We start from the raw sequence: 26,044 nt of genomic DNA, 5'->3' as shown, positions 1-26,044 counted from the left end.
TTTTACATTAACCACTTAAACCCTAGCATCCCTATTCTGAGGGGAACATTAGCCAAACATAGCAGATCTACAAGCTCATTATGTAGATCCGATCGGCTATTTTTGGCAAAGAGGTTTGGTGTATAAGGAAAAAAGAGCTGACCAAGTACAGAGCCAACGGTCAAGTGATGATAGTGCTGTCAAACAAGTCTATAATGAAGCTGTCTATGAAATCTATGAAAAAGTTTAATCTGCAGTGACTGCAACACAATTTTATACAATATGTAGTGGGGGGGTCCCTGCTTCATCTCTCTCTCTCAGCTAAGGGGTCCTTGACCTGAAAAACGTTGAAGACCCTGATAGATTATCAGTGCATGGTGTAAACTAACTTAAGTACAAGTACTGTACTGTACTGAAGTAAAATGTTGAGGTATCTTTTACTTAAGTGGAGTATTTCCAATTTTCAGTAGGCTACTTTTACCTCTACTCACATCTCAGAGACAAATATTGGACTTTTACTCCACTACAATTATTTGACAACTTTAGTTTCTAGTTACTTTAAATTTTGATTATTATTACAAAACATATATATTCCTATATTTCGGCCATTTGAAAACAGCAGATTTACTTAAGTAAAAAAAGTACTTTTCCCACCACTGTAAGATTATTCTGTATGTTTATGGGACCGATAATATTATTTTGAAATTCCCCTCGCCGGAAGTAGGTGTGTAATGACAGTTAACTTGACACAGGCAGCTGAGCTGGCTGTTTAGCTTCAGGAGGAGTGTGTTGTTCCTAGTGTCTCTCGACGAGTTGGACTCAGTGGGAGCAAAGCTGACACGAAACTATATTAAACATTTACATTTAGCGAGTGGACACCCCTATAGTCTGTTTTATCTACGTTCTGCTAACATTTAACGTTTAATAATCTACTCGAGAGAGTTCCACCTGTCATTTCGACGCCATGGATCCCGCCAGTCAAGGTAATTGTTAGCTAGACAGCTAAGTCAGCTAGCCAACGTTAGCTACGATATGTGGGCAGGCATTGTTGAATTATTATGAGCATATATTGAGGTTTGTTTGTTATTGAACGGAATGCTGCTGCTTAACGTTAGTTCATACAACTCCTGTGTCATGGATTTGTTTTGTCTGGGGTTGTAGGCTGTTAAATAACTGATATTTGTGCAGCGACCATACATACATACATACATAGATACATACATACATACAGCAACAAGATAGTCAGTGGGCCCGACGCAACAACAGACCGCTTGGAAATAACACTCAGGGACAGTTGTTGCAGCGAAAAGTGTGACCTATAGAATCCTGAGAATCCTGATGTGTCAGTCTGTGCCTCCCACTTAGATCTTCTATTTTCAAAACATTTAAGATGTATAAATAAAAGGTGGTTACATGTCATATTTGCATGCTGTCACGTTAAAATGAAGCATGTGTTCTGATAACCAAATGCTGGTGCATACAGTGTCATTCTGAATTTCTGATATAATGTATATTTAATTAAGATTTAAGATTCATGGCGAAGGACATAATATCTTACAGATATAACCAGTGTGTCATTAAAATACCTTACGTGTGATCTGAAACTTCACTGAAACTATAAGTAAAACATCCTGAAACACCCAACAAGCCCTCTCACAACGACCCCTGAAGTCACAGAATTGACTAGGTCACCGGATTGCTTCACACACCGGTTCATGGGAAAGGAAGATGATATCGTGTTTACTATTACCATAAAAAGTGAAATCACATCATCATGACCAAGCTCTGGCCAGCAGCTGCTGTACTTACTGTCGGTCATTTTTTGGAAATTTACAGACCTTGGCAAGTTTTACAAACATTCCAATTCTTGTGGGGCGTGTCTGTTCTGCTTGTAAACAAACGGGTGGGTGGCCTTGCATTTAGGTAACCTGTAGCAATAACATGTATCGATAGGTCTTAACTTAAACACAATGTTTATCAACATTGCTGGATAATTCCTAATTCAGAGTTGATGTCAATTTATTTGCTACTGCTTACTCTTAGGTACCTATTACTGCCATATAGTTAGTTAAACGTGGCGGTGGCATTATTGACAGGACGTGTGTGTGACTGCTGTTGCCTCTGTTTTTGCACGGAAATCTACACTTGATAGTCGTTATCTACCTGACTGGCTAGTTAAACACATTTCTGCTGACAGAAAACAGAAAATCATTTTGTTTTATCATTACACTTTGCTCTTGTCAAAGTTGCAACTGTTTGTGTTTCAAGCTGTTTGTAATGAAGTGAACAACATTGTATGGAACTAGTGGAAGTGCTAGAAGACTAGTAGCCATCATCTAAACATGGCTGCAAATTCTGCATCTTGTTAATAGGACACATACAGGTATATGTATGGTATGGTTGTCATGATGGCATGCCACCTTGTATTGGATTCCGCCGCTTCAGTTGACCTACAGTTAAAGGCCTTATTTTTACTAATAGGAGGTGATGTGTGCTGGCCTATTTCAAGTATGACATACTGGATAATTGAGTGAATTGGGCCTTGCCTGTCTAGCCCAATTTCTTATCCCAAGGTTTCTTATAATGTGCTCATTGTAAATAATGTTGGGCATCTAGTCTCTTAAAACTGTCTTTTCCATTGGAGTAAAGTCATTGTAAGTCATTCTTCACATACTACTCCTTATGGATATTTGGGTGTTGGCCTAGAGTAGACTCAAAAGCCAAGCAATTAGGATTGTTTTTCCTTCAGCAGTTTTTTAGTTCTGTCAATAGATAACTTAAAGTCTATTGTGCACTGTGCTTGATAGCACTTGGTGATGAAATGCTAAATGCTATACTTATGCATTTTGATCCCACATATATTTGACTTTGGTTTGTGTGATTATTTAAAAAATATATATTTTGGTTCTTGTATATTATTGTCTGTTTAATATGTTGGGTCATTTATTAAAATCGGTTTGGAGAGCAGTTTTTATGAAGTCAGTCCCTTCCACTGATATCAGGGGTTGATTCAGAGTTGTTTTTTCCCCATGTAAATTTGTTTGTATACAAGGCAGGCACAGAGGTGTGTGGCTTTGTGTTAGTGTGCCATTATCTCTGCCCTACGAAGCCTAACGGCAGTAAAATTGGATGAACGGTGAAGAAGATGAGAAGAAAAATGACCTCATCTGGCAATTCTGGCCTGCATCTTTGAATCCAATTTGTGGGTGTAGCTGTTGCTGATATGATATCATTAGGCCTTTATCATCACTCATGACCTGTGACCTTTAAAACCTTGTGTTTGCGTGGCAGATTCTATGCTGTACTGTACTGTAGCCAAGCCCCAGTCAGGACTCAACCAATCTCATTCCGTCTTTGAGACAATGGGCCGCTTCCCTCTGTGTCTTTTGTTCTCTTGACGCTGCTCTATTCCATCCCCACTTTAGTTTGTAGTCTATTTAATGAGTCATCTCATGTTATGTATCATCATCCCATTATTCTATGCAGTTTATGTCGGTTATGCAGTTGGTTCAGGTTGAGTCACCTACCTACCATTGGCATCAATCTTCCAGGTCAGTGGAGTGGATTATCACTCCCTTTTGCCATCAATGTACTAGTTGACTTGAAATACAGTGTAATTCTCAGCAATATCTCCCTAATGGAGCCTGCTGTCTCAGATCCGGTTGTGCTGTAGTAAATGGTGTAATGGAGCAGGGAGACTTTTTGTGGTTAGTGTTGGGGGTTCTCTTCTATCACAGAGACCTACTTGGTTCTGCTAATTGACACTTTACTGTCTCCTCTCCGGATGTCTCCTGCAACACTAGCCTTTCACTTGCCTTGGTTGCTGTGTGTGTGTGTGTGTGTGTGTGTGTGTGTGTGTGTGTGTGTGTGTGTGTGTGTGTGTGTGTGTGTGTGTGTGTGTGTGTGTGTGTGTGTGTGTGTGTGTGTGTGTGTGTGTGTGTGTGTGTGTGTGTGTGTGTGTGTGTGTGTGTGTGTGTACGCGAGTGTGTGTATGTGCACGTGCGTAATCCACACCTGGCTTTTAACGTTTCAAATGGACTAATTGTACCTTTTCTCTTTCTCTCCTACTTGTTCCATTTCACTTTCCCTATCGCTTTCTCGCTTTCCTCTCTCTCCAACTGTCCCTTTTGTCTCTCTCCTGCCTTTATTTTGATTTTCAATGTGTCTGTCTCTTTTCTTCTTTCTTTCTATTATTCATTGTGTCCTTCCTATTCTTTCCTTCCTCTCTTGCCATTCTTTCTTTTCACCTCTCCCTCTCTGTCCCTCCATCCCAGACATCAACCTGAACTCTCCTAACAAAGCTGTAGATGTGGAGCGTTCAGACAGTCTGACAGATGTCCCTGTGATGATGGAGGGAGGGGCAGTGGGCAACTCTGTCAACCCTCTGCCCCCTGGTCTGTCAGAGGAAGAGGCTGAGGAGCTTCACCAAGAACTCATCAAGGTAGGAAGGAAACTCCACCGCTCAAGTGGGTTGCCATTTTGCTGCCTGAATAAGGGATTCTGCATTCAAAATAGGGCTGCACGAAAAATATCTGATGTGTGATGAATATAGTGATAGAAATATGAGATGCGATGAAATAAAGCCTTATTTTAAGTGTGCAATTTCAGTGTGATGGTACTGTACATGCTGATAGATCCATTTTCACCATTGCCAGCTATGTTAAAAAGTCAACTTTCTGTGGTATCCAACTCTGAACAGTTATTTTGTTTTTCAATATAATGTATTAAACAACACGGCTGCTTTCAATTACATACTCTTACGGTTTCGGTTGCTGTTGTCAAACGACACATCAAGAGATTAAACTGATTTTTTTTACTATTTTTGATTGCTCGCTACAGTTGAACAGAATGTCTTGGAAGCCGTCTTTCCCAGGATCGTCACTTATGGAATTTGCGAGCAATTATATCTACAAGTGATCATATCTGTCTGAGGAGATATGATCGTTACCTACGGCAGAGCTGCTCTGAGCTCATATTATTGCTCATAGGTACCAATACGGGGCAAAACACAGTGCCAAAACCAAAAATAGACCCATCTGGCTGCATTCCATCAGAAAAAAGCACCTACAGGCACTGTAGTGTCTTTAAGGAACCAAGACGTGACTCAATGTTAAAAAGTCATGCATCTGGTGTAGGTTTGCATTTGTAAACAATGAAAAACCAACGGGCTGAAAATCTGACACTACACTGGACGCACAGCCTGAAGCAGAGGTGTCTGCCATGCTTGTGTAAAACATATTTTCCGCTGGTGTCTAAACTAGGATATTAGGATATTGCAGACCTTTGTATTTATTGTGAACATTCATATAGCAATGTGATTGAAAAAATATGATACATCCTAATCCAAAACTCTTATCTACCTCTCTCCGCCATCATCCCATTTCTTGTTTTGTCTCTCTCTTCTCTATTATATCCATATCTCCCAGGTGGAGGAAGAGATCAATACCTTGCGGCAGGTATTGTCGGCCAAAGAGAAACATGCCACAGAGCTGAAGAGGAAGCTGGGTCTGAGTCCACTAAACGAGTTCAAACAGAACATCAGCAAGAGCTGGCAGGACGTACAGACATCCAACGCGTACGTATTACCACACTAATACTGGTAATATGTTTTATACTGTATATATCCGTGTCTAGATTGAGAGTGAGGGGTTTCACTGGCCTCAAACCCAATGCCGTGTAGTAAACCTAGTAAAGGTGCTCAGTGTTGGAAGTCACACAACACAGACTCACTCCCTGTTCTGATGTAGTTCATTTTTACTCTATTTAGCACATTTAATTTCAGTAATTATTTAATTTATTATGACAATGTGAATACTAATTTAATAGTAAATTTGTACTGTGTGACACAAACAGACCAAGTGACTGTGGTGTCAGTAGCAGAGTTATCGGATGTACCCGCCATTGTGCATGAGTCATCCAATGATGACATATGGGTGCTTCTGGGCACTGTGTGTTGTGCTCTGCAGTTATACCGAATTATATGGCAGACCAGAATAGATCCCGGATCCACAGACAAGAGTAGGTGGTTGATATTACCAGAGTGGGGGGGGTTTAGGCAACACTGACCTTTTTTGGTCAATGACGTTTGCACCTACAAGGGATCATACAAGGAATGACCCATTTTAACATACCATCAATAAAATCAAAGGAAGTATATAGTGTATGAAATAATATGTTATGTATTATGGTACTGTATTGGAGGGCCCTTCTACTGTATGTACTGTATGGTTTATTATGGATTGCAGAGGAAATGCAATTAACTTCCTGGTAAGATTACAGTCCTTTTAGATAAACCAGAAATATCAGGGATCACTAAGGACCAGGGTTAAAGAAATTGGATTACATTTTTCTGTTGCGAGTGGAAATGATTGATTGTGGGAATGTGTAGCCCTGACTACTTCTAAGTTCTAAACACCTGCAGTTTTAATCCTGTATGTTATCTTCTATCACAACTTCCCTTCATGTCTGTTTCTAGCTATGTGAAAACCACAGAGAAACTGGGCGAGTGGAATGAGAAAGTTGCCGGTTCTGATTTGTGAGTCTAATGTACTGTTTGCTGCTCGCACAGTACTAATAGAGTGTGAGTGTGTGTGCGCGCGCACACGCATGCATGTGTGTGCACTTTCTGCAGTATTTGCTCTCATACAGCTCTGCTCTCACTCTTTCTCACATTTACTTGCATACTCCCTCACTCGCTCTCTCTGTTTACGTAGACTCTGGTTCTCTCTCCACCTCGCTGTCTCCCTCTGTGCTTACTTTCTTTTCTTTGTATTTTACCCATCACCCTCTCCTCCTCTCAAATAAAACACCAGTCTCACTGTCTCTCCTTCTCTCGAGCTTTCTAGCTCCTACTGTCCTCTCACCCTCTCTCTATATTTGAGAACAGCTGTATTCTAACCTGTGGTATTGACCCAGCGTCTCACAGTAGCAGCAGTAGTACTGAACTACACTCAGGATCCCTCTGAGAACCTTCTATAATAGTGATTCTCAAATGGTTTAACCCATTACGAACTGAGGCCGATTCTACAAATGCCTTCTAAATCAGCACTTTTTCGTAATTCAACACTTTCAAGATTTTTCAAAAAAATAACAGATGCAGAAGCTTGCAGCACGGCACAAATTGGCGCCCTGTGAAATCTGCTATTTTTAATGGCCAACGCTAAAATCTAAAATGACACAGATGCTTTCCCGGTTTTCATGGGTTGATACTGGTCACTATATAGATTATGTCTTTGTGTGTTGACCATAAAGTAAAGTCAACCTCTAGTTGTTCTTCATCTGCGAGTGCGACCCCCTCAATTTTGATCACTGACCCCTTGGTGGAGATTCGGGACCTCCCAAGGAGTCCATGGACCTCATTTTGAGAACCCCCCTCCTTGTTTCAGTCTGCATTCCTCCTGGATCAGTACTTGTAATGCTCTGAGAAGTCTGTTTCTGCTGTTGGTGTGGAGTTGTCACCTAACCATTACAGTCTGTGTCGCATAACCACCTCCTCTCAATCGGCTGTCCCTTGTGGTCTTCTAGGGTTGATTTATACTTAGTTGCACGCCAGTGCTGTGCACTGAAAATAGCCGATCATGCGTTATGAGCTTGTAGATCTGCTATTTTTGGTGCGCAGCGTGGTACACAACTAATTATAGAATAGGCATAAGTAGACCCTGGTATCTGATAACCTGATGTGTAACCCTGTATTAGCTTTGTGTTTCTTTGTTTGGGCCCCACAGTGTTCCCTTTGCCCGTCTTTGTCTTCTTGATGATAACGAGAACGTGAAGGACTTCTACGTTAGCATGTAGCGTTCCGGCAGTTTGTGTTTCTATATTTCTTCTGTCTATGCGGTTCTTTCGCTGTCTCTTATTTGTATCTGTTGTCTCCTGGCAGTGTCTTTTCTCTCTCCCTCTCATTTTCAGCCTTTCTCTCTCCTTCTCTCACCCCCTTTTATTTCTCTTTGTGCTTGTCTCACCCTCGTTCCCTCTTCCTCTGTTTCTCTACCTCACATTCACCCTCTCTCTTATAACTCCCCCCACCCCATCCCATCTATCTCCTATCGGTTTCTCCAGTTGTTTTATACTTCCTGTTCCAACAGGTCATGTGACCTCTGGCCATCCAGGCACAGCTGGTGACATCCTCATTTCCACTTCCTTGCTCAACCAGGCATTCTTCCATATTTTTATCTTTTCAGCACAACCACTTCCTCTCTGCGTTTATACCCACACAGAGACCATTGTGTGTTGCTGTTTTTTAAATTCTGTTATGCAATACCTCAATGAAAAATATCCCTGTAATTTTATGCAGTTGAATAGTAGTATTGTAGGATTACAGGAATGGTGGTGGTGCATTCTATTTAAGAATTCAATTTAATATAGCTGAACTGGATGAACTGGCTGTAAAGAATTACCCTTTGCTCATTTATGCATAGACAGAATGTATTTTTTAGCTTATACACAGTGTCTCCGGGAGTTTTCAGTTGGAAATATGTCACCTACACTATGTTGAGCAACAAGTATAAATGAAGCCAAAGTTTTAAAATGCAAAAAAGTATACGTTCCTTGTAATGTAGCAAATGGAGGAATAGATTGTCGGTCAGTCGGAGTGAAAGTGACAGCCTGGGCTATGTGGTCAATATTGTAGAGAGAGAAACTGTGATAAACACGTTGATGATGGAGCCATGTTTAAAACAATTATAATTATAAAATCATACAATTGAACTTTTTTCTGTTTTAAGTTAAGGCAAGGTGCAACAAAAACAGACACACAATCTACAAGCTCACAACAAGACATACCATGATGTGTTGTGAGCTGGTAGTATAAATTAAGCAGATGAATATTGTGATTTAAAATGTTTCAGTTTCTTCCTAAGTTCTCTCTACACATCCAGTGGCATTTTTCCACTGCTGAATGAATCCATATGAACCAGTAATGAGCAGTATGAAGTGTACAGTAATGTATTGAGTTTTGTCCCTGTGTCCTCTGTGCGGTGGCTGTGTAATCTAAAGCTAATGGAATTTTTCTGGATGGTTGCTTCTGTAGCTAACTGGCTACACACAGGCTTCTGCAGCTGCATCTAGCTCAGCTTGACATGGGTGGCATGCTGTACTTTGAAATAGGCGTGCTTTCACACCATCATGCACATATATATGTATATTTATATACACACACAACCACAAGCATGCCTGAAATAAAGCACGGCTCATCCCAACACACAATTCTGTCTGCTGCCTGGCGACCAGACGGACTGCCCAGACTTGCTGTTGCAAGAATGAGTGGGAGGGAGAGAGCAATGGAATGTGAGATCGAGAGGTAATGGGAGGGAGGGACAGACAGGAACAGAAGAGAGAGGAAGCTCTAGCAGGTTTTTGCTTTGTCACATGACGTGTTAAGAGAGGTGGAAGGTGAAGACACACAGATTATGCATTTTATACATTTTTAGAAACACTAGCAGAGAAGGAGCACATATTTACAAAGCGTGCATGTGCGCACGCACACACTGCTTTGTGGAGTGTTTCCCAAACAGTGGGTCGGGACCCATATGTGGGTCATGGACCAATTTTTATGGGTCGCGTGTAAATGCCCCTTTATTTCTTGTTTCCTACATTTAGTTTTTTGTTATTTCAAAAGATTTCCGCCAAATTCCCCCAAAAAAAATCACTATTTTTCATAAGTTAAAAAGAAATTCAAATGTTTTTCAAAAGAATTCCATTAAAAAATCCATTAGAGGGGGAAAAAATAGTTTTATGAAGTAGTGAAAATAACGGATCTACAAGCTCACAACACGTCGCATCGCGACGTGTTCTGAGCTTGTAGATCCGCTATTTTCACTAGTTTGGGTCCCGGGGAGACAAAACCACTATAAAGCTGTCTCCAGGGACAGCAAGACTCTGTGTTCAAGCACTGGGTCACAGTTAGGTGCCAACATCATACATGGATCCTGTTATACGGTGAATATACCATGGAAATGGTGGACACGCACACACAGGAAGGATAAGAAGTGCATTTTCGTGGCTAGGAGCTTGAGAAGCACTGCAGTATATGCAGACAGGCACATTCCATAGCCTTTGGCCTTTGAGCAAGCATGAACACAGACACAGTATCATGTGATAATGCTATACAGAATTACACACAAAAGGAACATAAGTTAAAGAGTAGGTTAAGAGATATGTGAAACCAGAGAGAAAGATAATAACATACATAAAGGAGTATTTAGAGACCTATTGGACCCTTATGGATAAATGTTTACTCGGTCAGACTTCAATTAAGACTATTTTACAGTGTAGTTACACAGACTACAGAAAACACTCACAAACGGGGAAAAAGCTAGAAAGTGTGCCATGTGACAAAGATGCTACAGATAAAAAGAGATGCACTGCATACACTAACTCCCTATCACACACATACGGGTACACCCTTGTAACTACAGACAAGCACTGAAATAGAAGGCAGACAGGCAGTCTCTCAGTCCATGTTCAACGTGACAGTGACTGTGTCTCAGTGATGACATTGGATTGTACAGTAAGAGGCATTATGCTGCTGTAACCCACTACAATAACCAGTCCTGTGTGAGTCAACAGGGACAGCAGTGTCTGTTTATGGCACAAGGCAATAGGATGTGGCCACAGCAAATGGGATGTTAAAATGTAGGTAAAAAATGTTTACATTTTCATTTTAAAGTACATTTAGAAACACCTTTTTTACACTGCAGATTCCTGCAGACTACTGGCACCTCCTGGCATGGAGCTTTTTCACGCAGGCACATAACAGCGCGATCAACCGACCATCTGTGCGGTGTATACTCGGCGTGCACACAGCTACTTTAAACACCTTTACACCCGACATCTGACCCGGTTGATCTCCCGAACGATATTCTTTAGTGGTCAGGTCAACTCAGTTTGGTGTGTGCAAATCATGTGTGTGTATGTTAGTGGTGTCGAAAATAATCTATTCATAGATTAATCGCAATGCGGACATGGACGATTATGAATCGATTCACAAATGTCAATAATCGATTATAAATTATTATTATTATATATCTTTTTTAAATGTTATCATTGCTAATTGCACAAAGCAGCAGCCAGATGTATATGTTGTTCAGTATATCTGACTGCTTGTATTGACTGATGAAAAAGTTGCCATGTTGTGCAATAATTAAGAAAAGTGTGATGCATCGCGATGCATCGTCGAATCAAATTGAATTATTACAAGGTTAATCGTAATCGGATCGAATCGATACCTGGTGAATCGTAATCGAATTGTATCGTGAGGGCAGTGCCAATGCACACCTCTTGTGTATTTGCCAGCTTGCTTACCGATTAATCAGTGTGTTATCTGCTGCTGGATCCATTAACTCATTCACTGCCAGAATTATTTCTGGCCGCGTTTGAACACTGCCATATTTTTCATTGAAAAAAAAAAAGTACTCAGGAGCCGAGATACAGAATTTTTAAGTTTTAAGTTAACAAGGAAGTGGATGGGAGTCTATATCTTCGAAAAATCATATCTCCTTGGTCTTTGGGTAAAAAAAAAAATATATATAAATATATATATATATATATTTTTAATTTTTTAATTTTTTTAAAAAGTCGTTTTAGTCGTTCTTGGCAGGCATGGCTTATGGACAGAAGTCGTTTTAGTCGTTCTAGGCAGTATATGAGTTAATGTGTTTGCAGTGTGTACTTCTACACTGGTCTGCTTTTTGCTAAGGTGTTTCGTTGTCTCTTTGACCCAACACATACAGTATTTCCATGACCAGAGTTTAATTTAGCTGAGAATCAAAAGTGTTTTGCCATGTCTCTTTGATGTAATATTATTTTAAACTAGAAGGAGGTGCTCCGCGGAGTGCATACAAAGGGCTGTGTAAGTCGTGGGATGCAGCCATCCGACCTGAGGAAACAAAAACATTAAATAACACAGCCGTTCATGGATTGGGAAAATATTCAGGGAGTGTACTTTTTGCACTACTACCAGAGTGCACAAGTTTGGCTCCTATTGGTCCTGTGGTTTGTGACACACTGACACACAAGAGTGAGAAAAAAAACATAGTCTCAGCCCCTGGCCTGGCAGATACAAAAACAAATATTCAAATGTATTCAATGCAGACAATCAAGGCTGAGAGGGGAGTAGCTTTTATAACATTTTAGTCATAGTGACAAAGTGGAAACCAAGGTATGTTATAAATACAGAACAATTCTACTCTATTCACTAGTGGATATGAATGATAAAGCAGAAAAAAAGGATGAAAATGTAATCATGCAGGCTAGAGAAAAACATCAGCTGAATAAACTAACTCTGAGCTTAAAATAACAGCCCCATTCCCTTGACAGAACTGGACCAGAGCTCGACCTGTTGCAACAAACTGAACTCAAAAGTAATTTTATTCCAAATCATCTACACAACAGCAAACACTGTCCTCAAACTGAACTAAGTTTCTACAGCACTTGTCCAAAACTAGGACTATTGACACGTCTAATAATGTCTCAAAAGCATCAGACCTGTGAAGAATGACTGTAATAAATAAATGATTATAGTGAAGGTTTTGGGACCCATATGTTGAAAGTGGAATGTAAATATAAAAGCTGACACATGTTTTGTATAGTTGGTATAGCTATAGAGTGCAGTGCCAAGTCAAGTCCTTCCCATAGAAGTGACATGGACCTGATAAGAGGCTCAGCAGCTTGACTTAGACTGGACTATATTCAAGCTAGGTTGGTTTTATAATTTCAGCTTACATACAGTGGTCAGCAGTTCTGTAGCCAAGGCAGTTACTTTTACTCTATTATTTTCTGAAGAGTGAATAGTTGACCTGTATTGTTGTCTGTTGGCTTTTTTTTAATATCATACAATAACAGTTCACAGCACTTTTGTTATATTATAGGAAAAAATAAGAGTTGCACAAATAGTGTTGTGTAAATAATGACATTTGAAATCTAACCATTTTCCTCCCACCATCTTAACTGTGTGTGTGTTTGTGTGTGTATAATTTGTTTGTAATGACTAGTCGGACATCAGAATTGTCACACAGTGCTTACACTCATGTGAAGAAAACTGTAGTTCGTATGAGAATACGAAGTAAATACTTTCTCTCCGTCCATTGTAAGAGCACACATTTGGCTGTCTTCAACCCTGTACAGTACTGTTGAATTTTGTGTGCATGGTGTTGTAGTCTGTGTGTCTGTGTGTCTGTCCTTACTCCTTCCCTGAACATTGTGTGACCAATCCTATACTGTTGTGTCCATAGATATCTGTCTGCTTCAGCCACTTTGGACGACATTGCCCAGTCTGAAGCGTGAGTTCACACCTTTCACTTTTACGTTCCTGTGTGTCATCAGTCACTTTTCCTCTGCATTGTACTGGCTCGGCTTGACTCTACTCGCTTAGTGTTCCACTGCATGCTACTGGCTCAGCTCGACTCTACTCGCTTTACTAAATTATTAGTTTGTTTACAACTGCAAATATAACCCCCTCAGTTTAGCTGGTTGTCATAGCAAGTTCATCCAACCCACTCCTGTCCTGAGTGCAAACAATGCTAAAGCTAATGCTAACATTATGCTGCCTGGAAAGTATTATGCATTTTACCTGTACAGTTATTTTGATAGATTTCTTTTTATTTTAAAGTTTTGGTGAGAAAGAATCCATGCTGTCAATATTGATTGAGTTTGTTAACAGTATTCAGGAGCTTCCATGCAGTATACGGGTAGTCCATTGTGACGCAATCATGCTAGTGACAGTTCTGTCTGATAATTTTGCCTAATGAAAAACCAAAAGAGGTAAGTAAGTAGAGTAGAGCTGAGTGGAGCCGGTTCCATGCAGTGGAAAAGCGCCAATAGATGCAGTAAGGTTTCTTTCATTCTTTTCTGGAGCTTTTTTTGTTGGAAATTACTTTGGGTGTGGGCTGGTGTTGGCATAGCGATGCTACACATGCTGGTCACTTCTGTCTTTTAAGTTTAATAACAGATAATATTTCTATAATGTCCATGGACATGAATTCTATGATAGGTCAAATTCAGACTAATTGTTGAATTTGTCTTCACCTGCCACTTTGCCAGGTGGACTTTTCCACCCTGGCTGTAGTTTTATAAATTGGTAATCGCCTTCGTCTTCCTCCTTGTAATGGTTGTTGAGTCCATAGTATACTGTAGACTAACAGAGAACTTCCAGAGTGTAGGGCCACTGTAGAATGATGGAGACCATTTCTGCATTTCAGTCTTTTTATACATTTAATACTTATTTATACTCTGCCGTATGATGGTGTTGTGCGCCGGAAATAGTAGATCTACAAGGTCGCAACGCATCGTGATGCGTTGTGAGCTTGTAGATGGGCTATTTTCCGTGCAACACCAGTGCACAGTGAAGTATAAATCTGACTTGGGGAGATTGTTTTGGTACCAGAGGAATGTTTACTCACCTTCACAATCACTCTTCCTGTTTCATCTGTGAAACTAACACACTGTCAAATTTAACTCTCAGGGTTAAATTGACACTCAAAATCTTACACTTGTATATTATGATCCAGAGATCATTCATCACAAGCCTCCCCTCCTTCCTTTGTTTTCACTGCTTTCATGTGTTTATGATATCAGCACTTTTGTTTTGTCTGTCTTGTTTGCAGGCTATGAGTAATCTCTGAGATTGACTTTCTTCTTTTTTACTTCCGATCATGAAGTCAATTGTCTGGTTCATAAAATAAAATCGGAATATGTCTCTGCTATGTTTTTTTGTCGATAAAACGAAGACAAACTGATTTGGTTATGGCCTATAGCCTACATACCATACAAACACGTACAGAGAACAAGGGCTGGTTTCACCAGCTGTTTGTCAGTCCTTTCTAAGTCCAGTTGTCTTGTAAGTATTTCCATAATCAAGATTTACACCTCACTGGGTGGTAAGCACACTTGTATGACTCAGCTTAACTGCTAAAAAATATGCACTTAGTTGAGTGGTACAACTAAGTGCATTAGAATACTAGTTTGAAATTAACTTAGTAAGGACTTTACATGCAAAGTAATGGATTTAGGAATAGCTGGTGCAGCCCAGTCCAGGAGCTCATCTGTAGTTGGCAGACCAGATTACCTCCACCTTATGTTGTCTGCTGACAATCAGCCTCTATTGTCCAGATGTCTGTTGGTAATGTGTATTACTGTAAGCTGTGTGTATTTGTGTGCGTGCATGTGTATGTGTGCCTGTGTATCTGTATTTGCAGATCCAGTGTGACTACTTTGTGCCACACCTGTTGACCTTGCTAATCTACACTAACTTGTGTGACTTCTTGTTGATAGGCAGAAATCAACATCTCGTTCGCAATGTCTTGGCTCTGAATTTAGGCAACATGTGGAGATGATGTCCATTTTGTCAATAAGGAGGGGGTTTGGATTTAATTGGGACGTGTTCCTTAAAGTCTCCTAACAATTGTGGATGTGTTTTTCATGTATTGTGAAACAGACCTCTGTAGCTTTTATGATCCTGCTGCTTAAACAAACAATAGCCTCCTGCAATCCACCACACCCTTGCTGCTGGTACATGGTACAGTCACTGGTTTGGCTGGACTGGTAGGTGCGAAACCACACAGCTCTTAACTCCTTTCAAGGACCCCACCTTGATATACATTCCCTTGTCTTAAGGCCAAGGCGTACAGGAAATATGTTGAAGCAGGGTGAATGGGCAAATCTGTCTGTATTCTACTTGGTTATGGCCTTTTATATTGTCCTTATCGTTTCTGACCCATTTACCAATAACAGTAGAATGCAGTATTGTCTATTTTCTTTTCCTCATAATCTTCCCATCTACCTTCAAATACACTAGACCTTACGTATCTACTACGTAGAGGCTTACTAGTAGTAGTAGTAGGAAAGGATCTAAATAAGGGATGTGTGTCAGCCATTTAATATTTCTTTCATGCAAGTAAATCATAAAGTTGTATAATGATCAATAGCTGCTGCTCTGGAGCTTTTGTTGCACGGAAGCAGTACCTGTTTTCTTTCTCATGGTTAGAAGAAACCCTATTTGGAAACCCTGCTGGAGTTATCTGGCTTCAGTTGGCTTGATTGAGCAACGTGGAATGTTCCAATTTGGATTTTTTCCAATTATGTTGAAGTTCCAAATTGGAATGTCTCTTCTGTACCAGCTGATCCAGTTAATCAAGATTGAACTTCCTGTTTCATGGTGGGAAAATTAACTGCAAAATATATTCTATAAAGATACTATACTCTGCTATACTTACTTAATTTAATGTAATCTATGGATTAGCCTACTTAAGCATTTTGGCAAATCCACAATAGTCTAGAATTGATCATAATCTTTAAAAAGAAAGACCTGATCAAATTAAGTATCTCACACCTTTTGGAATTCACAATCCATCTTGCCAGGTAACCCAACTATCTTGGTTTAAAAAAGACGGAAAGATATATTGTAAAAATGTAGTTGATTGGACAGCTGAGGTTAGTTATTTGTGCGTGATTGATCCATACCTGTACTAATGTGTTGGAGCTGCTGTGTATCTATGTCCATGTGAATACTAACCAGCTGAATGCAGGGTGTCTTGGCTTGGGGAATCAGCAGTGTTCAGAGTGGGTTGAATGACTTGCTTTAATTTCTGTCTTCTGTCTTCCCTTCATCTGTCTTTTCTCTCACTCTCTACCCCATCCCTCCTTCTGTCCTCTATTATTCTGACTTGTTTTTTCTTGCCCTCCCCTGTTCTTTCTCTCTTCTCCCTTTGCCCATCCCTTTCTTCCCCATCCTTTCTCCTCCCTTATTCTCTCTCTCTAGATATAAGAAGACTTCAGAGACATTGTCTCAGGCAGGTCAGAAGACCAGTGCAGCTCTCTCCACCGTGGGCACAGCCATCACCAGGAGACTGGGAGACATGAGGTAACGCTGCAACACACAGTGTGTGGGCTGAAGCTGCCTCTTAATGCTGACTAGGGATCAGTTTCCTGTATCTATGGCAGGCTGTTGCTCACAAACAGAAAAACAATGCAGCATACCGATACAATTTCTTTCCTTCCTGATACCAATTCCGATACCCATAACTTACCTATCCGATACCTGTGTGTAATTAAAAAAAAATCTAAGACAGTGGTTCTCAAAGTGGGGTCCAGGGACTCTCAGGGTTCATTGAGGGGGTTCCAAATGGGCCCTTATAGGTCTGTAACTCTTTTAGTTAAAAAAAGTAAACTTTTTTAGTTAAAAAAGTTTGAGAACCACTGATCTAGGAATAAATACAAATTCCATTAATCATTGTAAGTGCATCTGCAAGTTAAAACAGGTAGTGCAACATCAACTGAAGCATTCGAAATACAAAATAATTGATTATTGTAAATGGATATATCATGTGATACATTACGTGGTATCGGATCGGCATAGACAGGCATACTCGCCGATATCGATACCAGTATTAATTTTAGGCATTATCGACAGCTTTTCCGATACTGGTATCGGAACAACTCTATAAAATTCTGAAACTGATCCCAGACCAGTGTATGGCAATATCAGCCTAGACCTTGCTGATGGTTGTAGAGCTGAAACGCATGCTGTCTTGATGGATGGTTCAGTTTTATTGTCATAGTTCATTAAATAAGATATCTCTATTGAGAGTGTAAACATGAATGCTTAGGACCATTTGGATGCATTCACACTGTAAAATAAGATGGTACGACTAAATTAACTCTTGCCAAATAGTTGAACCATTCCTGTAGACATATTTGTACTAACATTAATAGATGCTGGTGTACATCTTAACCCCTTTATCAAGACTACAGTGTTTGTGTTGGGCCTGAGATGTGCACAGGGGTAGACGTAGAAAGGTGTAGAACTAAACCTTAACCATACCAGCTCCATCATGTCTTTAACTCATCTAAACTCTAATTTGACTACTCTGTCATATAGGAGTCACTTACCTTTACACACGTGTGTGTGTGTGTGTGTGTGTGTGTGTGTGTGTGTGTGTGTGTGTGTGTGTTTGTGTGCGTGCATGAGTATCTGTGTGTGTGTGTGTAAGTGTCATTTTTATCCTAAATGTTTCTTGAAGCTTTCCTTAATTAAGTTTATTGATTCTTTTTCCAGTCCTCTTTCTTATGTCTCCAACTTGCATGCCCTCCCTCCCATCCATCCATCCATCCATTTATCCACCCTTGCATCCCCTAGTGTCCTTGCTTCTATGCTTGTATTTTACCTGTGGATTTCCCCTGTAGAGACTGTAGCAATATCATTGCCCTGCATTGTCCGATTCAAGGTGTGTTGTTACCAGTGGTGGTCTGACAGGTAGTAGTGGTTTTAATGTTACTGCTTCTACCTCACCCTGTTTCTTGTTTTTTTTTTTAATGGCGGCCTTGGTTGTGTCTACAGAGCGCTGCCTTTCTCTAACTCATTTGGGTAAGACTAACAGGTCATATCAACAACAATTTAGAGTTTCATCACATCAAAGTCTATGAGGTTAAGCTCTGTTTCAAAACATTCTGCCATGCTTTATTTTCTGTGTTGAGACCTTGAGTCTAGTTACTGTAAGTGATATGTCTTTGTTAAAATAAGTGTTAAATAGCTTCTGATAGTAATAATTATTGCTATAGTGTGTTTGGACAGTAACAGGGGTCTCTCCAGCTCTTCGGTAAACAGGGGAAAAAAATCAGGTTCAATTGTATCCAACCAGAAGAGGGAACTGAACCAGGATACAGGATAAATAAGTGAAATTGGAAGTAATGAAACAAACAAAAAAAGAGCAGACAAAATTGGAACTGGAACACTATCAAATTGAAGCCTGACTGGATGAAACTGGCAACCCATCTGAAAATGTACTGTATTTTCTGTCTACTAAACAGCTGGAGAGACGCGGAGGCCCCTGTTACTACACAAACACTATTGCAATGATTACTATCAGAATATAGAGGTTTAATTTAAAAGATTACTTACAGTACCTTTTAATCCATATGCAGAGAACTACCCTAGTATGTTCAAGTTTGGTAATGTTTAATTGTGTTATGCATGTCTTCCCAAGTTCCCATACATTTTTTAGGAGATCATTTCATTAGTCTTTATGAATTAATTTCTTATTTTCTAAACAGGTTCTTATGTAATGCATTTTGTTTTTTATAAATGAACGAATGAGAAAATAAGCCGTTATGGGCACTCTTGCTTTTGCCAAACTGGTTGTGTGTCTGTCTGGTATACTGGTTTGTCTGCACCAGTGGGTACGATAGCCTCATGCGCTTGCGTGTGCGTGTGAACCTCTGCTTGCCTGCTTCTTTAACACTTGCACTTCTGTGTCCCTTCTTCTTTAATGCTTACAAAGTAGCAACTATTCCATCCGCCACTCCATAAGTATGCCTGCTATGAGGTAAAGTAACACATGCATACTACCTACTCTTACTGCTGCTTTAACTTAACTATACATATTCGAAACATGTTAATCCTATGGAGTGTACAGTACCTCTTTTCCATAGTCTACAGTATGTCTAAAATATAAGTATAACGGGTTAAAAATCCTTTACCTTGCCTCCTACCTTCATGACTGAAGTGGGTTTCAGTCTGGGAACAAAACGTCATGTCTGGATTCACCTGATCCAGTCCAGTTTTATTTGTACAGCTCATTTCATACTCAGGGCATCACTGTGTGCTTTACAACAATGCAATCAAAATACAAGTGCATAATATATACATACAAGCAGTTGTTTGTGCAGTACAGGTCTCACAATTTCAAAACAAACACACACGCCCATACTGTAGTTTCACCTACTTTTAAAGTGTTAACATGGAAGATGGTGTTGCTATTCTCAATACAGTATAGGTAGCAAATGAATCCTTTTCTGCATCATTCTGTAACCCTATAGAATAAAATCTATAGCAGAGGCCAGCGCTCTGAATACAAATACTTGGGAATTGTTTACCTTACCTCTTTAAATACCTAATCTGACTGATGCCTTTATACATGTTGTTTCCGTTTTCTTTGGGGAATTTTCTTGGAGGCAGCTGGTGCCGTACAATGCTGCTAACTGCATGCCTTGTACTGTAGGTGTCTCATAACTTGGGGAAATAAGGAACCTTTTGCAACAACGGTGTTGTGGGGTGGAGTGCAACATCTAGTGGCTGAATGTTGTCTGTAACACCATTATGCTGATACAAAATCTATATGATATAGATTGCATCAATATATAATACATAGTTATATAGTTACAAAATAGTCCTGTCATAATGTAGAACATGGCACAGGTTTTCTACAAGAAGCACTTATTTTCAGTTGGTAATGAAGTTGGTATGGTTGTTTTTTCCTGAACATTTTTGTTGTGATAATCAACAGGACGTGAGCTGAATTTGTCTTAATCACCACATAACCTGTTGATAAACATTGTTTCTCTCTTAAGCACCACATAACACACATTGATAAACTCTCTGGCTGTAACACGATGATAAATACTGTTTCAGTGATTCTAACACTGTGTAACACATTGATAACCGTTGTGTTTCTCACTGTGTTGCCTGTGTGACAGGAACTCTGCCACCTTCAAGTCATTTGAGGACAAAATGGGGAACCTCAAGGTGAGAATACACTCAACTAGACTATTCCAGTTATTTTAATCATTCAACTGGAACAGTCATGTTATCATAACAACGATATACCAGAATGTTGCTGCCTTGATAACACCACTGTTCCAGTTCACTGTAGCAAGGCTTGAGTTGCCATGGGGTATATTCTAAAAAGTATCCTATCCCATGGCTACTGCAACCCTCAAAACTTCAAATGTAAATGTATGTTTAAAAAATATATATGTTATGTACTAATGTACATCATTGTGTTTAGTGTGTACTTGCATGTTTTTGTGTATGCACAAAAGCAAGGGGATTTATATTATTCAATAATGTCATTTTCTCTCCAACCTCATTTTATCTTCTCACCCACAATTAACTAACTGTTTATCCTCTCTCTCCTTTCTGTTCCTCTAAACGTGTCTTCAGTACAAGGTTGTAGGAACCAAAGGGAACGGAGAGGCCATGTCTCCCACCGATGCCAACCCCACTCAGGACAATGCACCTTTCTGAACACACCAGCCCTCCTCTTCATCCACTTCCTACTCCCTAACGCCTTCCTCACGACCCGAGACTGAACCGACATCGCCTCACTGAGTCAACCCTGATCCCTTGACCCCCTGCTCCTCGATGACTTGCCGCCAATCAATTACCAGTCACTCAAGGTCTATGCCTATGGCATTATGTGCTCAAGCCACGATTGGTGGAAGTTTAGGAAGATCTGGTTGGTTGACATGGTGGTGGTCTATTGGATGAGTATCTCTTGGTTGTTCCTAAATAAGAATCTAGACTTCTGCTGGTTACGAAAGCCGTGAAAAGTTCTACCTAGTTGTTAAGGAAAGATAATTGTTATGTCATCACTGTTGTTCTCCCAACCATAATAGTTTATAGACCATAACTGCCTACCCACCACCTCATCACATCACTTCCTGCATCCACTTTCTGTCCCACCCTCTCATCCTGCCCTTGTCCAATTAGACCACGCTCTGACTGAGTGTTCCTCGTGTGTGCCTTTTTTTAACCAGGTTGTTACTGTTAAAGAAAAATGATGTTTCCTGGTTGAACAGAGGCATTGAATGATAGATTTGTCTTTCCATTTGTCTTTTCCACTGGTCTTTGTTGGCCAGTGTTGAAAAGTGATATGCAGCTGAACATGTTGGTGACATAGACAGTCAGCAGTAAATAGCATAACTAGCACTTCTCAAAGTCAACTTACTTACTACAACACCATTGGCACTATAGTCATCTATTGGCTAGCATATTGACTATTTGACCATAGCACACCCATGGGTTTGCTAGTGGTGTGTGAATGCAGAATGACATGTATGCTGCTCTGCAAATCCAAAGAAAAGCTCCCTTGAGTACTGAAACTGGAAAAAAAGAATACCTGGAAGTTTACCTACACTGTAAAATCCCCAATGTTAATTTAACTCTTGAGAGTATACAAGTGTAACCAAATGGACCCTTTACAAGTCCATTTGGTTACATCTAAACAGTCAAATTATCATGGAGATCTTTACTGTGTACTGTTTGAACCACTGCTAGCATAGAAGCATTCAGTGGTATTAGCTTTTGTTGAAGAAACAATGAAAACCTTAACACGTTGTGAGACATATAAAACACCCAAAAGATCTTCAGTGCTGTTGGCCTTTGGAGGGCAGTATAGTTCAGAGGATAGTGGTTTGACTGTGAATAGGGACCTCCCCCCCCATCACCACCACACATACACACATCTCAACCCACCAAGGCCTAGTACTGCTTAACGCATGTTCATATCTCATCTCAACTGTACAAAATACCAGTCATGCAAATACGACCGAAGTCTTGTGTAACACCCTCAAATAAAAAACACCACAGGATGTAAAGAGGACAAAAAACAAAATAAGAAAAAAACTTAAACCATTTTGTATTATAAACTATTTTACACTGCTTTGCATAATGTTTTTACATAACTTTTATCTATTATGTACAAATTATATAAGAAACTATATTGTAACTGAGGCTGCTGACTGGTAGAGTAGCAGTCGAGCCGGTAGGTTTAACAAGGGGAGATGAAGTAAACTCTACAAATGGAGAACACACGAAAAGAGTCACTGTGGGATCAGTATCACAGACATGGATTAGGATTAAGGTTTTGCAACTCTGGAGATGATCATTTAGATGAAAAATATCTGGTTGGGAACATACTGGCGCATCACCCTTGTGCGATGGAGTATAATGTAAGCTTCACACAAAACAAAATGTTGAGCTTGACTTGTAGGTTTGTCTGCTTTACTGGCCAGTTTACCTAGTAACGAACCTCTGTATTGGAGGTCCTGTTCTAGAGAGAGGCCTTGGATTTTCCATGTACCAACATAATGGCCAGGCAGGGTACTCAGTTTCCTGTCCTGTTCATTGTCCGAGGGCACCTTTAGTTCATGTTTGTGAAACTGAACTGATTAACACTAGTGATAGTCGATCCAAGGCAAGTGAAGTTCTGTTTAACCACTTTCAACCTGCCGCCCCTATTTTGGGCATGTCATTGTAGGTGAAAATGTTCAAACTTTTCTTCCTACTACAAAGTATATTGGGCTTTATTGGTTCAACTGGTTTCCACTGAAAGATGGGTTGTGATCGATCTAAGAGGCATTATAAAGTATGCAAGAACGTCACCATTTGCATGTCGTGACTACGGCCAAGAGTACACCTCTACAGTTCAAAAAGGCCAATTTGAATGTGTACAGTAGGTTCTTTTTGCCCTGGTCTGGTCCGACGCCACTTACCTTTTTGTTGATGCACAGAATGTGAGATGATGCTTCTGCTTTGTATACACAGAACACGATGTGAGATGATGCTTCTGCTGTGTATATACAGAACACGATGTGAGTTGATGCTTCTGCTGGCATACACAGAACACAATGTGAGATGATGCTTCTGTTGTGTATATAATACTACCTGGTGAATGTCAATGCCTTACCCACTATGCCACATCCCATTATTATCATTTAGCTGGTAGAAAAGGAAATGTTCCTATTGGTTTATTTTGTTTGCTTCCTCATCTCTTTTTGTTTCTTTTTTTTGTTCTGTTCCTCTTTAAAGTTGTACAGACAGGATTGGAGGAGGGGGGGGGGGGGGGGGGGTGGATGGATGGATGGGTTGGTTGGGTGGCTGGCTGGCTGAGTTTTGATGTATACACACCATAGTGTTAATTAATCAATTTGTAACTCTGAGAGTGTACAAATCTAACTAAGTGGTTAAATTTGTACACTCTAAGAATTAAATTAACTAAGGATTTCACTGTGTAGGGTCAGATGCTTGCTACTTGTGCCACACAGCTGACACTTAGAAAATGCCATTTTGAATAATGAAGAGCCACAACCCCTAAAAAAAACACAACTACACTCCTAATCACACATAAACCTTGTGCAAGGCCAAACAAACTCACCATATGCCAACTATATTTTACTCTTTGTGTACACTTATCCTGCATCTGAGCAACACACACACACACACACACACACACACACTCTGATGTGACAGTTGTAACAAAGAAACTGAAGTTGAAACTAAAACCGCTGCAAATAGTTGGGTAGCACTGTCACTTTTTTATTGTTCTCAACATGAAGTAGAAGATTGTATAATAGTTTTATTCTCCCCCTGATCCTCTGCTCAGTGTGTTGTCCAGGGACGGAGCGCTCGCTATCTCTGCCTTCTTTCTGTCCAAAGTTGATGATACATGGGCACCTTTTTGCATATATCATCGCCAACATATAGGAGTGTCGCTGAATGGCCTGGTGTGGACTGGAATTACTAGTGGTCATAATTGTAATGGCTCTGAAGTCGTATGAAACATTTTGAGGTCCAGTAGATAGGTTGGCTTCATGCACACTACATGTGTGTCAAGCAACACTTAATTTGTAATCAAATTGTCATTTGATGAAGTAAAAATGTGCCAAACGTGCACTATATGTGTGTGTATGTGTGTGTATGTGTGTGTATATATATATATGCACTATATGTGTGTGTGTGTGTGTATATATATATATATATATATATATATATATATATATATATATATATATATATATATATATATATATATATATATATATATATATATATATATATATATATATATATCTCTCCAATTGTCCCCATCAAAATATACTTCAAAATATTGCCCATGTATCATCGCTTTCCTATGTCCTCTTTTGTGTCTGTGTATTTGTTGCTAGTGAATTATTACTATTAGGTGATATTCTGATTTTGTTTTCTTTGGCGTCTTCTGTGTGAAGAGTAGTTGGTTTATCATTTATATATTTAATTTGCCATTTGTAAAATGTTGCCAATATTTAAGTACCTGTTACAACACTATCCCTCTCTCTGATTCTGTTCCTTCTTTCACTTTTTGCCATAGCAGGATGGAGAAAGAAATGACAACAAAACACATACATGCTCGTACACAACACACACACACTCATTTTTAACACTCAATTTAATCTGGTGTGAGTCTTGAAATCTAACTTGATACAAATAAGGTGGGAGTAAGTCTGTCAAAGGGTATCAGAACATGATAGATAGATATATACTTTATTAATCCTGAAGGACATTTGTTCTGTTCAACAGCTCCAGTTGCAATACATTCATACAGTATCAGATCACTCTCCTTGGTTTGTTTTACTTTAAGCAAACTTGTCTCTCAAATAGATCATTTGCTTGAGAGACAAGTCCAATGATCACAACCAATTAACATATTTTTAATCAAATTAAACTTTAAGACTCATTACGACTGCATACTTAATATTGGCCCTTTTTCCTACTAGTTAAAAACTACAGATTGAATTAGGGTGCTGGGATTGAACTATTAAAAAGGATAATTGTGCTTTTCTTTATTTTCTTTGGGTGCCAATGAGAATTGAAATGGCCTGAATGGTAGCCAATGCAGAGGAAGACTGGAGACTACTAGAGTCCATATTAGCTTTACTTAAGGTTCCTGAGCATCGCTGGTAGAATGATAGAATATGAAAAGGGATCGGATTTGGAAGAACGATGAATAAAAAACATTTGTTTGTTTTGTTTTTGTTTTGTCATAAGTTTGGATATCAATAAAGCATTCCTTTAAATGACTAAATGGTATGTGGCTGTGATCCTTTCTGTTTCCCCCCCCCCAAACAGTATAGCCTTGTTCTGACATTAAGCTTAATCATCTTGATACTATTCCCTTTCAGACATTTAGCCCCCCCCCTTTTAGCTCAATAATGCAGCCATTTACAACCTGTGTCAAATACAATTGTCTTTTTTTTTAAATTATTATCTAGTATCAAAGTTTGACCCTGAGGCAATATATTTATATATTTGATGTATGAGATGAGATGCACATTTGGACTTGTTCCTCCCGTGATAGTCGGGGGGGGGGGGGGGGGGGGTCAGGAATTCCCTCTGGTGGAGGACCTACTTTATGAGCATCCCCTACTCTGGAGAAGTAGCTGACCGCCATTGACTTCCAGAATAAATGTGTTAAATATATATTTAAAAAATGTCGGTCATTACTCATTCAACACACACCTTTAACTTCAGCTTAAA

The 26,044-nt window shown here is 39.6% G+C and overlaps 1 protein-coding gene across 4 annotated transcripts; it reads left to right on the top strand.

Annotated features, from left to right (window-relative positions):
• Window positions 1–734: 734 nt before the first annotated feature.
• On the top strand, window positions 735–25,592 carry tpd52l2b (tpd52 like 2b). Of its 4 annotated transcripts, XM_084069542.1 has the most exons (9): window positions 735–962; window positions 4,254–4,420; window positions 5,406–5,554; window positions 6,455–6,514; window positions 13,209–13,256; window positions 16,733–16,834; window positions 18,311–18,337; window positions 20,446–20,494; window positions 20,912–25,592. In XM_084069542.1, exons 1-9 carry the CDS (start codon window positions 944–946, stop codon window positions 20,993–20,995), a joined length of 705 nt encoding a protein of 234 aa, XP_083925668.1. In that variant the 5' UTR covers window positions 735–943; the 3' UTR covers window positions 20,996–25,592. The 4 variants fall into 4 exon arrangements, with proteins under 4 accessions (XP_083925668.1, XP_083925670.1, XP_083925669.1 ...); XM_084069544.1 differs by lacking the exon at window positions 6,455–6,514; XM_084069543.1 differs by lacking the exon at window positions 18,311–18,337.
• Window positions 25,593–26,044: the final 452 nt, after the last annotated feature.

This window comes from Gymnoscopelus microlampas, assembly GCF_963454915.1.
Source record: "Gymnoscopelus microlampas genome assembly, chromosome: 10".
Lineage (NCBI taxonomy): Eukaryota > Metazoa > Chordata > Actinopteri > Myctophiformes > Myctophidae > Gymnoscopelus > Gymnoscopelus microlampas.
Note: the sequence above shows the minus strand (reverse complement) of the source record. Positions and strands in the feature narration are given on the sequence as shown.